Below are 14606 nucleotides of genomic sequence, written 5' to 3' on the forward strand. Positions count from 1 at the left end.
GCAGAGCATCCAGACGTCAAACCACCACGGGGCACGCCCGAAGCTAACCTAACGTTGTGGGTCAACTACACTCAAAATAAAATTTACAAAGAAAATACAAATTTCAGCACCCAGAGTTGAAGAGCTATTGAGAAATGGATTTATCGCCACTGACTGGAGCCCATCATGTACACGACAAGCTCCTCCCTCAGGAGTAAGAGAGGGTCTTCCTCACTTCATTTCAGGACCTGCTGAATACGGCAACTTCACAGGCACGTCGTTCCACCTCTGCCCAGGGGACCGCAATCTGTGCCTGGGCCTACCTGTCCAGATGATAGGATGAGACGGCTATGCTGGAGGTGAGTCGGTACGCATGCATCACCCGACGCCCAGAGGCAGCACGGACCCCAGAAAGGACGCTCGCTGGCCTCCCCAGGACGGAGCTCATGGCTACCGCCGAGCTTGCTTTCCTCGCAGTCCCTATGTGGCAGAGGCCACCCCACAAACAGAAACTTCCAGGACTCTGAATGTCAGCAAGACTAAAAGAACTCGGGAAAGCTCCGTGTGACTCCAGGGAGCACCAGAGAGGTACAGGAATTATGGTATGGCTGACATCTCTCCTCCAACCCACACGGAATCCCTGGTTCCCTTTCAGCCCCCGGGCCCTCCAAGTTCCCTCCACTGGCTCCTCAGCTCCCCAGACCCACCAACGCATCTCATGGCCTGAGCAGTCGTGTCAGCAGGCGAGCAGCTCCGGAATCCTCACCACCCGCCTTTCCACCAGCCTCAGGCCTGGGATTCCTCCTGCAGGAACCCTTCCCAGCCTCGGCAAGACTGCGCGGGGGGAGGGGGGGCAAGTCCCGTGGGCTCTAGGACATCTAGCAGCATCCCTGGCCTCTACTCACTATAAGGCAGCAGTGCCCACACCCAAGTGTAACAACCAAAAAGGCCTCCAGACGTGACTATCTCCAGAGGGGGCAAAGTCACCCCCGGCTGAGAAACCACAGCTGCAGGCTCCCTCTTCAAAGAAATCTGAACTCTGTCCACGTTGGCCCACTACACCGTCATCACCTGGGCCAGCCACCACCCGATCTTCCTCACCTGGATCAGTCCACCTCCTACCTGGCCTCCCTACTCCCACCTCTGCTCGCCTGAACTCAACACAGCAGTCAGCGATCGTGTTCAAAGCAAGGCCCATCACACCCTCCGCTCACAGCAGGACTGCAGCGGCCCATCTGCTCAGGGCGCCTCTGGGAATCAGCTCTCACTACCAACCCCACCACCTCCCACGTGAGCCCCACGGGCTCCTTGCTGTCCCACGGACCTACCCTTCAGTAGAAACAGACAGGAGGCTAAACAGGCAGATAGTGTGCTGGTGCAAAGGGTGGGGGAGGGAGGGCCGTTGGGCCACTTTAGAGGGCGCAGCTGGGAGGTGTGGGGAGAGGGCACTGGGTGGAGAAAGCAGCCCAGGCACCGGCTCCAGAGCCCCCAAGGCAGGACTCTCTCCTCACCCATACATTAGTGTCCTGGGAGTGCAACCCTGCTCTGCATGCTCAGGATCTGGGGGAGGACCGCCATGATGGCAAGTGACGCCGTGCCCACTGCAGTGCCGAGCGGTGTGAGCGCTCACGTTCGTGGAGCTGCCTCTAGGCCCCTCCCTGCATCTACCACTTCCAGCTCATCACCCATATCAGGACGAGTGGGGGGGCGGCCCGCATGCAGGCCCCCTGGACTCCAGGGATCCTGCAGAGCCCCCGAACCAAGCGGCCCCCTTCCCTGGAGTGACATCAGCCACACTCACGTTCTGACTACAAACACCTCTGCCACGAGTCTTCTTTTATAAATGAATCCCTGAAAGGTCCCAAATAAATACAGCAAAAAAAAAAGAGCAATGCTCCACAAAGTCAGGAAGACCCGTGACAGGTCCCGGGCCACAGCGGCAAGGAGGCAGAGCCCACCCCTTCCCTGAGGCTGCCACTGCCTGGGCCGTCCCCCCCTTGAGGTCCTCCTGCAGTGCAGACAGTCCCACAGCCGTCTGCGGCCACGGAGCCCCTCCTGCCTGTGGCACCGGGAAACCGGCTCGGCAGTGGGAAGCAGCGGGTGGGCACATGCACAATCTCTCCAGTCACTTCTCGAAATAGCTCTACTTGCTCACCATCAATCAACGGAGCATCTCCCATGGGAGAGGCTGTTCGGGAGATCAAGTGCCGAATCCAGCGCCACTTCCGGCATTTCCCGAGTTCACAGCCGGGCAGCGAGGGTCAGACATGCATACAGGGAAAAGCGAGACCTCGGGCTGCGGAGCAAAGTGGGGGTGTCCCCCGGACATGTGGAGACACCTGGTGCAGCCCAGGCCAAGGAGGGGGCCGGACAGAACAGGTGGTCCCCCTGCACCCCTGGCCTGGGTTCCCAGAACAAATGATCACAGAGGCCAAGAGACCACAAGCCGTTCCATCGAGGGGAAAACCACGCATGTGCTTCATCACTAGGCAGCTCTCCTGCTCGTGGGCATCACTGCTGGAAGGGTTCACCACCCTTGCTCCTCAGTGTCCTTTAGACAAGACGTTAAGGCTCAGACCCCAACAGCTGCCGCCTCCGGAAAGCCACCAGCCCTCTGTCTACGCCGTGCGCGCTGCGCCCGAGACGGGCCCGTGTCCTCAGCCACACGTGGTGTGTACTCACTTTTCCGCAGTGCAAACTCTTCGTCGGAAGGCTTCCGCTCAGGCTTGCGCTTAGGTAGCAACTTTTTCATGGTCTTGGGACTCTTACTAAGATCCTAGAGAAAGAAAAAGGGGAAAAAGTGCTGACATATTCCAAAGGCAGGAATTTATCCTGGCGTGACGGTGAGAGTCACTGACAGCATGAAATAGAAGTTTCAACAGCCGCTCAAGGTAAAGAACTCCCTACATTACTCGTGCTGGGCTTCCTTGGCCAGCTGCTGAGCATTCATATAAAAGCAAAAGCAAGAGGCACAGGCTCTGACAAAAACCCTCGTGTCCCTCGGACCCGTCAGCACTGTGACGACACGGTGTGGAGGTGCTGCGGGCTCGCGGGCCGACCCAGCCGCAGATGCACACGTGCTGCTAATTCTGGAGCAGACCCATCTGCTGCAGCGAACCAGGAAGCCATCAGGAAAACTAAGGCTATTTTTCGAGGAAAGGCAGAAGCCTCCAGAGAGGAGGAAAGGGAAGACGACCTGCCCGTGGGCTCTGAGTGCAGACACACGGACGACAGAGCAGCGGCCCCACCGCCTGGGCATGGGCACACGAGCTCATGGCGGAGGCACGATGCGACAATCCGCCCCTTCCCGCTCAAACACAGCGACTAAAGACCGCAGAGAAGGTCCGCAGGGACAGGGCAGGCTCCAGCGGCCAAGCATCTATGAGATCCTGGTGAGGTCTCACTGCTGCATCACTCAAGTCACACAAACCATTCGTGAGTCTCACGACAGGAAGCCAACGTGACATGGGCCATGGGAGGAATCAGACCAAAAGCACAGAAGGAACACAGCTCGGGTTTGGAAGGTAGCTCTTCAAAATCTCTTCTGCTAAACTGCACAGGCTTTTAAAAATGTGGCAGAAATCAGTGTCCGGAGAAGTAACTGCAGCAAGTGTTCCACAGCCCCGGGCAGCACGCCATGCTCACGCAGGCCACGTCCCCCCACCCGTGGGCCCAGGACTTGCACGAAGGGTCTGGAGGGGCTCAGGGACACGAGGCCACGGTTACCCCAGCACTGGGTCCAGCAAAGCAGGTGCAGCCCAGACAGCAAAACCAGATGCTCAGGTTCACGGCCACACCTCTCCCCTCATGCTTTGTGCTCCATGACCGGACACTCTCCGCCCACCCTTCCTCAACAGCAGGGAGACCCCCACCGGCACGGCCGGCACCATCTGCACAAGCTAAATGGGTAACAGATCCCCACATTCGCCACATAACTGCCCACAGCAAAACAACCTCGGACTTGGGCATGTGATCACCAGCAAGACAGAGGTCATAAACAGCAAAATTCATTAACAAAAACACGTCAAGGACAGGTCATCACCTATGTAATACTTCTGTGGGTCGTAAAACATGTAGGGCTGCTGGCAAGGATTGGGGGGGTTCCAGGGCCTCGGGCAAACGCGACCTCAGATGGACAAGAAGTGCCCCAGGACGTGCCACCTCACGCCCTGCGCTCAGACTCGCACTCAGGCTGTGCACGCCTACTCACAGGCTCATGACCACACCCAGCACTTCAGTCATGAGCTTCCTCAAGTGCAAGTATTTCTCAGGTAGTTAAGGCAGTTCGTGTCCTGAACGCAGGTGCAGCGTCAGCAGCCTGGTGTGACCATGCAAGACGGACATGCCGCAGACGCAGAGCCGTGTGCTCCCACTTTCATCTGTGCATGTTCTCTTCCTCTCAAATAGCTCCCGGTGACCAACGCAGGGTTCCGGGGCGGCCCTCACTCGCACCTGGAAAAGGGTCAGAAAGCCTTGGCAAGACCCACCATGGATCAGGTGCACAAAGTGAACTCAGGCTCACCCGAGGTGGGTGAGCTCCAGGCTCCCAGCGGCCGGAAACAAGGCCCATCCGCGAAGGGCACAGAGCATCTAATTCTAGCTGAAGCAGAAGGGAAGGACAGAAGAACCAAGGCGGACCTTCACGGTTCTGAGGCGAGTTTGTATTTGTCTTACGTCACAGAATCACAGACAGAAATACAGAATGAAGCACAGAACAACCTATCACGCCGAGATGTCAAGTTCGCAACTCGCCTGCACCCAGACCTCACCTCCTTGTAGCAGAGTGCAGCCGAGGGCCGCAGGGGGGGTGCGGGTCGCAGGCAGCTCAGGCTCCACGGCTTGGGGGTCTTCGGAGGCTCCAGGGGCCCCCAGTTGATGGTGGTGTGTGGAGTGCCGTGGTGGGAGGGGTGGGGCAGCGTGTGGTAGGCAGGCGTCAGGGGTACCGGCTTGCTGTCCGCGTGCTTGCTGGACGGGGCGATCGGATGGGAGGGGAGCTACAGGGGGAAGAGAGAGTGAAACACCACAGCTGCCATCAGGGTCCCCTCAACCAGACCCACGAGGTTCTGCCCATTTCTAAAACACTCCCAGATTGTCATCATTTCTTTAATCTCCAACCCCAAGCAGTCAGCTTCTGGGGCACCCGTCTACTATGCGTCAGGGCAGCTTGGGGGAGCAGGCAACAGGATGCGGAGGCCCAGACCCAAGCACCCCACTGCCACCTTTATTTGCCACGGAGTAGCATTTGCAACAAGGTGTTCCATTTAGCATAGATCAGAATTTTGTAAAAGAACAGGCATTTCTTGTACTGAGAATGTGGTTATAGGGGAGGGTAATTCTCCCCAGTCACATATTTACTGCCTGGTGATTTAGGGGTGGGATAAATGCCTGTTTCCATTTAAAAAGTTTTCCCAAGACATAGCCAGGCCCATTCCTGTTGATGGCTATAAAACCAAAGTACAAAACCATATTGCCTGTAAAGCTGAAAGTATTTCACGGTCTCTTTGCAGAAAAATTTTGCCAATCCCTAGGGTAAAACAAGTTATTTTCTCAGAAAAACCAGCTTTAATCAAAATAAAGTTACATAAAATCTAGTTTCTCAGAAAGATAATGGGGTTCATATTCCTAGAAAACCCCCAAATATTCCATTACAGTGACAATTAAATGCAAAGCTGTTCAATAAAATAATACTCAAAATCAGCCAGTGACCTCAAATTACCCAAAACAATAAGGCATGCTTGATAAAAGAGCGAAGTGTTCTATGAGCTGGAAATCAGGGTGAGATCACCATTCAAAAGAACTGCCACGTGAAACACACGCTTAATGAGAAGCCTGGCAGTGGCTAATGCCACAGCACCCCAGGGCAAGAGCAGGAAACTTCCCGCAGTAACCACGGGCCCAACCCGGCCGCGTCTGCGCGTGTATGTGTGCGTGTGCGTGTGTCTTGTAACAGGCTATACAACCACTACATAACAGTTTTCTGAAATGACGTAATTCACAAAGCGAAATTACGTAGAACATCTCTTCTAGCAATAACATCATAGTAAATAATATTGGGATTTGTTTCTCCTTAAAAAGTCAAAAGAGGGAATGGTCTATGCTAAAATGAGAATATTCCAGCTGGCCACAGCTAGATCACAGGGAGAATACATAACACCTCAAAGAGGAAATTCTCTAGGAAAAATATGTAACATTTCAAATGCCTGTTTGTGAGAAACACCGCCAGTGCTCAGAGAACAAAGTTTTACCTGGTGTGAAATCCCTCTGTTTGGTTTCAAGGTGTTGCTGACAATATGAAGAAGCACTTCCATTTTTTTTTATAAACATTCACATATACATACAATATCTTTGGAACAAATTTAGTTCCATGTAAGCTAAGCCTCTTTAGTATTTTTTTTTTTAAAGTATGGAGAAGTTATAAATGGCAGAGCCATTCAAAATGAAATGTTAGCTAAAGCAAACAAGTAGTCTCAACCTCCAAACTGTCAAGAGAAACCAAGTAAGATAAAACTGAGCTGAATGTTACGCTACAGGGGCACCTGGGTGGCTCAACTGGCTGAGCATCCGACTCCTGATTTTGGTTCAGGTCATGATTTCAGGGTCCTGGGATTGAGCCCCGCGTCCAGCTCCCTGCTCAGTGGGGAGTCTGCTTAAGGATTCTCTCTCTCTCCCTCTGCCCCTCCCCCCGCTTACACAAGTGCACTCTCTCTCAAATAAATCAATCATTTTAAAAAAAAAAAAGACGTTCCACTACAGCCACTCTTCCTGAGCAAAAACCTGACTGCTAAGGACAATGAATGTAGAAACGAACCACATGGTAGAAAGTCCAAATAAAGATCATGACCATCTAATAGGGATGCGAGGAAAACCGACCACCTGGAAATACTGTGCCTTCACAGGTCACCTGTCAAAAGGTGTGCATGCTTCAATATTGTGGGAGAAAGTTGAGGGAGGTTACAAGGACTTGATACCAGTCTCTTAAGCATAAAATACCAGGAAAGAGAGGTTTTAAACATGGACACTTTGTGCTGAGATACTTTGAAATGTTTAAGTATTTAAAAAGTCAAAGAGCGGGGCGCCTGGGTGGCTCAGTTGGTTGAGCGACTGCCTTCGGCTCAGGTCATGATCCTGGAGTCCCAGGATCGAGTCCCGCATCGGGCTCCCTGCTTGGCAGGGAGTCTGCTTCTCCCTCTGACCCTCCCTCCTCTCATGCTCTCTCTCTATCTCATTCTCTCTCTCAAATAAATAAGATCTTTAAAAAAAATAAAATAAAAAGTCAAAGAGCTAGTGAGCTCTTCTAAGTAGAAGATGAATGGATTTCTTAAAATCAAAACAATGATTAGATTCTCAGGAAAAAAACAAAAACAAAAACAAAATCCACGGACTGCTGGCTCTTGAGGTTTCAGGTGAGAACCCCCATAATCTGGTCTCCCAGGCCCCCCTCGGAGCCGATGCCAGCAATCCACGTGCAGGCAGGCAGAGCCCAGGAGGCAGCAGCGTGAGGCAATCAGCGATGCCGCCGGACACGCCGGTACCCTCAGGGAATCAGGCCCGTATCTGCGCTCTCGGTCCAAGTATCGATCACGCTTCACTGTACTTGCTCAGTCACTCACAAGCCACCAAAGGCTGACCCCCCAGTGTGGAAGCAGAAGTACAGGGATCCTTACGGTGTGAGACGGCACAGAATGCGGCTTGACGGTGGGGTTGCCAACAGAGGTGACCTTCGTCTGCTTCTGTAGGTGGTCCACCCACTCATGGAGATCCTGCTGGTTGTTGCAGGACACTAAGATCCGCTCAATCATGCTCCCTGGAAGCGAGAAGAAACAGGCTGAAACGGGAAAACAGGCAGAAAGCACACACAGGCACACACACACCCAGAGTAGAATTGAACAGCGCTTAACCATCAGCCCTTGGGACAGTCCAGCAAGAATCTGCACACAAATGGAAAGCTGCCTCTCATCACCGTGACAGAGAGTATCCACAAAGTCTGTGCCTATCACCTGATATTTCAAATGCATTTCTATGATTTTCACTGTCCTCAAGCTTTGTGATTGTCATTCCTGTCGTTGGTAGCTTTCCCTAAAAAAGACCCCCCCCCACAAAAAAAAAACAATTAGTGCTTTTCTAGTAAAGAAGGTACCATTATCAAAATAAGTATTAAATGATTTTAGAAATGGCAGAGGAACTGTGTAAACCAAAAAAGCTCTTTGTGCCATATGCATTTATATTACAAAATCTCTAGGTCAAATAAGAAATCATAACACTCTAATCAAAAAAAAAAAAAAAATGGAGCCAGCAGTAAGGTACAGAGCAACAACCAGAACAAAAACAAATTCCATCTGATGTGTTCCTCTAAACATAAACACCGGGACACAAGAACATGGCCTATTAGGACAAAAAACTAGAGTCTACAGTAGTTATTTCAGATGCAATATGCAAAGGAGGCACTGATTTGCCTCACAAAGAAATTCAGAAGAAGTTCTGAGTTGGAAGGCAAAACGGGGAAGTTGGAGCAAAAGGAACTGCACAGGAGTTGCACTTGACTGTCCACCGACCAAGCTGGTAGTTATGCCGAGCGCTGCACAGAATGCAGCAAACGGCTGGGAACCAGAATGGGAAAGGTCAGTGGACAGACACCATTAGAACAGGGCTGCAAACAAAGCATCAGCAATGGCTAAAAACAAAACGTATTCCCGCGGCACACGGTGATGGAGACTTAAGGAAAAGTCTGTCGGTGCTTTCTCGGGGGCGGGACACTCGGCAGCTCCCAAAGCAGTGGTTGTCCGCAAGGGAGGGGGCCCGAGAGGGACAGCAGCAGTGCCACGGCCGGCTGGGCACTCCCGACCCGCCGAGGAGCTGCCCCGCACCCTCCGGCACCCACGGTGCTCTCCCCGCCCCTCCCACACAAGCAGAGCCTGTCCGGAAGTTCACCCAGTAGCACGCTGGACTGTGCTTGGCACTTCCACGGTCGGGGAGACTTGAAAACTGCTCTATGCTGCACGCAGCAGTGTAAGCAAGCTTGGGGAGGTGCTACGGGGACGAAGGGGCAGTCCCGTGTTGAACCCGGCACCGACACCAGCAGACGGCAGTGCCTGCACTGAAAGCTCTTCCCGTCCCTCAGAGCCAGAAAGGGGGACTGACGGTACCCACAGCATGGGTCACAGCACCAGACACCCTTCCCCGGACACTCTACACAGAACGGGAAAGTGGGGTCCCGTTGGGGGCATGAGGCCTCCAGGGGCACGTCAATGCCCACGTCCAGGGCAAACGTGGCGTGGACACCAGCCTCATCGCCAGGGGCCTGAGCCCGCCCCAAACGGCAACCTCTGCCCCCCGGGTCCGAGCAGGGCCCATCCTCAGCCTCGTGGGGTACGAGACATGAAGCGAGAGTAGGCCAGTGGGAAGGACTCGGCTTCACGCTTACTGGGGCTGCCTAACAAGGCAGAGCTGCCCGTGTGGGGGAGCCTGGGTCGGTGGCATCTCATCCACAGACGCCTGCTCCGCAGCACACGGACAAATTCAGAGGAGCTGTTTGTCTGGGTTCACCTGCACACAGCAGCTTTATCACCTCCAAGTGCTCCTTCTGCAGTAAGTGGGCGACAACTGCCCCTCTTTGGGCGGCAAAGCTTTCTGTGGAGGCAGAAACACGCCACGGGCGCCTCGACTCCGGGTCACCCGTGTTCGTGTCCCGGACAGAGAGCATACTACGTCTGAAGAAACTCAGAAAACAAAGGGCTGACTCCCTCTGCAGCAGGACCTGGGAGGGAGCGGCGGGGAGGACCCGATCTTCTGTGACCACACAGAAAAAAGGCTGGGACGCCAGAAGCACCGACTAGACAGCAAACAGCTACGTAACAGCCCACTGTAAATTTCTGTAGAGAAACAACGCATCCCCCGCCTTGCATTTTCTTCTTAAATCAGCTCACCCCTCTTCTCAGAGAGTGCCGGCAAGACGACTACAAAGAAGAAGGTTAAGTGGTCACTTGCCGCTCCTCGCATCAGCCGCCCCGGCCGGTCTCCTGCAGCGCCGCGGCTTCTGGGACCCCCCAGCCTGCGCCCTCCCACTAGCCCAGCCCGCCGCTGCCGCCACCCCACGGTGGCCAGGAAGGCAGCAGCTCCGAGACGGGACTTCAGGTGGTGACACAGCTGGTGGGCACCTCAAGCAGCCCGCGTCCTTAGGAGGCAGCCTGCAAACGTCGCTGGTTTCCTCCTGCTTGTGCTTCGATGAACACGAGACTCCGTCTGCACGGGCCCACAGAAACGTGGCCAGGAGCTACGTGTCCATACCAAACGAAGGAACGCTGTGCGTACAGCAGTACGAACAGAATGCGAGCACAGACACGAAGTACTTCACCCAAAAATCCAAACTACGCCTGGAACAGACTCTTAGGTCCACAGTAAGCAATAAAATATAAATTTAAAATGTATTTTACCTGATAGATAAAACCACTCATCCTAGGACTGGCAGACAACATTAGCAAAATATTTGGGAAGAGCAGAAGGTATCTCTCATTCTTTTCCTAATGTAAAAGAACAAACAAATCCAAGTAATTTTGTTTTTAAAACATACAGATGTGAGAACAAGTATCTACATTAGATCTTATGAAACATGTACCATAGTTCCTTGTTTCTACCAAATTCTATCAGCTAAAATAAATGGAAACAAAATTATGATAAAGTCTTAGACTTACAAGTAGCCCCTGTAGCATCTTTCAAAAAAAAAAAAAAAGTTGGTTAAGGAGTTCAGCTCTGCCATTAACTCTTTTTAATTAGTCTAAAATTTTTTTTATGTTTGAGAGAAAATAAAGAACTCATAAAGTTTGGGGGTTGTGGCGGAGAACAGGTGGACCTTTCAAGCTGAAGGAGGACAGGATAAAATGTTAAAATCAACTTTAGTCTATTAATAATTCCTGGCACTTCTCTTAAAGCCTGATACATCAATTCAATGTTGTTTTCATCCATGCTATAAATCTTACCTAGTTCACATGAAAGACTTAAAAGCATTTCTATTAAAAACCACTTGCTTCAAAAAGGTTTAAAAAAAAAAAAAAAAAGCCTCCGAGAAACCACGACGAAAGGACAGATTCCTGGGAATGTAAAGAATGCAGACGGCCCTTTCCACGAGCGGCCATTTCCACACGGCCCGCAAACGCTGAGGGGTCCAGAAGCAGGGTCTTCCGCAGTCCTCCAGTGCCAGTCACATGCCACAGGCCTTGAAAACAGGTTGCGCACTTCAAACTTGTGTGACAGCCCTTCCTACGTGCCGTGCACAGAGGTGTGCAACGCGTGGCGGGAGTCCTCAGAACCCAGGCCCGGAGAGGCCCCCTCAAGAAACCTGTCCGACCCACCACCATCTTCCCAGGCACGGCTTGGAACCACTGTCTGAGCACACCTATTCATGTTTCATAGATCTCACATTATTAAAAAAACAAAGTAAAGAAACATTTCCCAACAGGGGAGCTTGGGTGGCTCAGTCACCGAGCGTCTGCCTTCGGCTCAGGTCATGATCCCGGGGTCCTGGGATCAAGCCCCAAGTCGGGCTCCCTGCTCAGCGGGAAGCCTGCTTCTCCCTCTCCCACTCCCCCTGCTTGTGTTCCCTCTCTCACTGTGTCTCTGTCAAATAAATAAAATCTTTAAAAAAAAAAAAAAAAAGAAAGAAACATTTCCCAACATTTAAAAGTGCATGATTAAAAGACTTTCTGGAAAGATTTGGAGTCTTTCGGTCAATGTAGTAGACTAGAAATCACGATTTCCTACAGTCCCCAAACTGACGTTAGTATCGGTTTTCTTACTGTCCTAAGAGTTTCAAGTTTGCAAATGGGTCTTTAGCATATTTTGATCATGTTAATTACTGTTCTTGGTTTGTTTTGTTTTGACACACACAAAGGTAGGACAAAACTCCAGAAGAGACGCTTGCTTGGTGAGCAAGTGAATGGAACTCCCACACAGGGAAACAAATCGTGGTTTCCCCTGGTGGTGATACAAGAGTCTACACTCATCTCTCACTTAAACCAAACCCACCAGGTACTGGATTTCCACAACTGCCAACCAGGAGAGAGGACACAACAGGCCGAATGATCTAAGCCACCGAAGACAGACTTCCTAGAGTGATCGCGTCGGCAGGAAGGCCCAGGCAGGTGGGGACATACATCCCGCTCTGCAGCAGACACCCGTGACGCAGGTCGTGTCTGGACACCACCCTTCAGGTGACACAGGCTGATCATCACTCGTCCTGGCTGACTTACACTGGTCAAGTGGTCCACTGTGAGCTGAGCCTCACTAACAGCAGAACCCACTTTTATGTCACACAAGGACAAAAGGCAGATACCAAATTAGGATACAAGAATCCTATTAAATTTGACATTCCTTTAAAATTGCTTATTATGCGATCATAAAAGCATAACATTCTAAAGTATTTACATTCTTGACTGTCACTGAGGAATCTGAGAAAGCATTTACAAAACAAATTATACTGAATACAAATTATGTTCAGCTCTCAACTCCATTTTCCCCCAAGGCATCTTAAATTGTTTCAAGAAAGACACTCTGGGGATGGGAACAGGACCACCACCAGTCCAACAGCCACCTCGTCCCTCCACTCCATTCCCACCGCTCTGCGGAGGGGGGCACGGCGCACAGCGCTCGGGCCCTGCGTACCTCACTCCCGGCGCACTGAACCATGACCTGGGACATGTACACAACGCTGCCCAGGGTCGTAATGTCATCTCCCTCCCAGCTCCGGATGGCCTCCGTCAGAATCTGCAATTCTAGTTCCTTCCTTTTCCGTACTTCCTGACACTGGGCCTGAGACACAGAATACCACTGTTAGAAGACACAGAAGCTTCCAGAACCTCAAGTATTGGCCATATTACTTTGTTTCTTCTTGAGACAGATAGTCCACTGAATGAGGATGCGCTGAATTCACGAGCACGGAATTAAGAGGGACAACACCCATGGCACTCTGGACTGGTTTTAAACTGGAATTTTCTGGTGTTACTGGTCTCTGCTAGTGCAAAGGCTGAGCAGGGGACCAAGAGCAAATGCTGTGAGGCACATTCCAGAAACACAGGGGATGTGGCAGCACGGTGACAGAGCGGGACTGAACTCATCCTCGCCAAAGACACTGCCCGTGGAGGAGGACCTTTACAAGTAACTATAGATCAAACATGCGGTGCCTTTTTAAAGGTTAAACTATTTGTAATTTTCCTGGTGTCCACAGCCCAGTAAAGCATGTGAATTTACCACCATGGTAAATAAACTACCATGTTCATTTTTACTTGAGTACACCCAAATTCTAGCCCTCAGTATCTTTTATCATCGGACATTTTTAGGTGACAAAAAATTTTTCTACATTCCCTTGTCATAATAATGCCTGGGGGATAAAGCCATTACATCTGGCTTAATCACTTACCGAGAGATTTTTGAAGGCAGTCATGGATTTCTGAATATCTTGTCTATCTGGATGATAATCCTTTGAATAGAAGAAACACTATTAGTTTCCATAATGTAAAGGTTTTTTTTCTTTAAAAGGCACTCTACAGACTAGCTTGAAACTTTCCCAACACTTTTCAACCCACAGCAGATCTTATTTTCTCAGCATTAAAGTGCCATTCTTGCTCTCGCAGAGCCGCTGGACTCCGGGGAAAGAACAGCGTGAGGAGAGAGAAGCCCGAGGCAGGAGTCTGCACCCACCCCGCTCCACCCGGCCTCCCACGGGGCCTCTGCGGCTCTGGCGTCCCAGAGCGGAGGTGGGCACGGGGCAGGGGCCGCAGGGCCCACTCGTCACAGGGAAAGTGTGCCAACCCTCCCCCAGACAGCAGCCTGGACACAAGTGTCTGTCAGGCCTACAGCCTACTACTCAAAAGACAGACACATCTGGATGAGGAACTGATGGACTCTCTTACCATTACTGCCCTGACCATCTGCGGCTAAGTGTCCCTCATAGGGCATCTCAGTGCCACTCAACATCGAGATTAACGTTCTCTAGTTTTTGGAGACTTTTCTAACAGCAGCAATGGGTGACAGAGGAGATGAAGGACGACATGCTTTTTATGGAGCTGGGATAAGCAGAAAACTTGGTATTTCACAGAACCATTTCTGAAACTCCGTTACGTCAAACCCCTTAAAGCACGCTGGTGGGTTCTGGCCCCGGAAGTGGACTGGGAGTTTCTCTGACTGGGTATCGGATCCCGAGCGACCGGCCCGCAGCACAGTACCTCCATGTGTCTCTCCAGCTCCTTGAGCAGCGTGGGGTACTTGTCCAGGCGCATGAACGGTCTGCTGAGGCCGGTGGTCAGCACCAGGATCCCCGGGCTGCTTGCGCCTCTGGTCTCCATAAACTCTCCCAGCTGCTCGCTGCGCAGCCGGCGGCCACGTGGGGAGAGCAGACGGCGCGGCGGTTAGCGCGAGCGCACCGGCAGGGGCCCACACTCTGCCCACCAGCAGCACCAGCCGGTGAGGGGTAACGGGGTCTCTAACACCTCCCACTTGGCCACCCGGGTGCTGGCTACACTGGGACACCGAAGGGGACAACCCCAGGGGGTTCGTGCCGTGACTGCTCTGGACAGGAGCAAGAACAGCCGCGCAGAAGCGAACACTGGCGATTCCACTCACGAGAGGCCACCCCCGCA

General features: G+C 52.1%; 1 protein-coding gene across 11 annotated transcripts in view; it reads right to left on the reverse strand.

The window, feature by feature from the left end:
• Positions 1 to 14606, reverse strand: part of ARHGEF7 (Rho guanine nucleotide exchange factor 7) — a 130972-nt gene that overhangs the window by 14302 nt on the left and 102064 nt on the right. For all 11 annotated transcript variants that reach the window (XM_054506411.1, XM_045869715.3, XM_045869718.3 and 8 more), the window contains 8 exons: positions 14193 to 14331; positions 13388 to 13447; positions 12634 to 12780; positions 10410 to 10496; positions 7977 to 8055; positions 7644 to 7783; positions 4749 to 4973; positions 2662 to 2755 (listed from right to left, as the gene is read on the reverse strand). In XM_054506411.1, coding sequence (XP_054362386.1) covers positions 2662 to 2755; positions 4749 to 4973; positions 7644 to 7783; positions 7977 to 8055; positions 10410 to 10496; positions 12634 to 12780; positions 13388 to 13447; positions 14193 to 14331 — 971 coding nt within the window. The remainder of the gene's footprint in view (positions 1 to 2661; positions 2756 to 4748; positions 4974 to 7643; positions 7784 to 7976; positions 8056 to 10409; positions 10497 to 12633; positions 12781 to 13387; positions 13448 to 14192; positions 14332 to 14606) is intronic.

This window comes from Mirounga angustirostris, unplaced genomic scaffold, assembly GCF_029215605.1.
Source record: "Mirounga angustirostris isolate CCGP_5_RB_7025 unplaced genomic scaffold, mMirAng1.0.hap1 SCAF_3, whole genome shotgun sequence".
Taxonomy (NCBI): Eukaryota; Metazoa; Chordata; class Mammalia; order Carnivora; family Phocidae; genus Mirounga; species Mirounga angustirostris.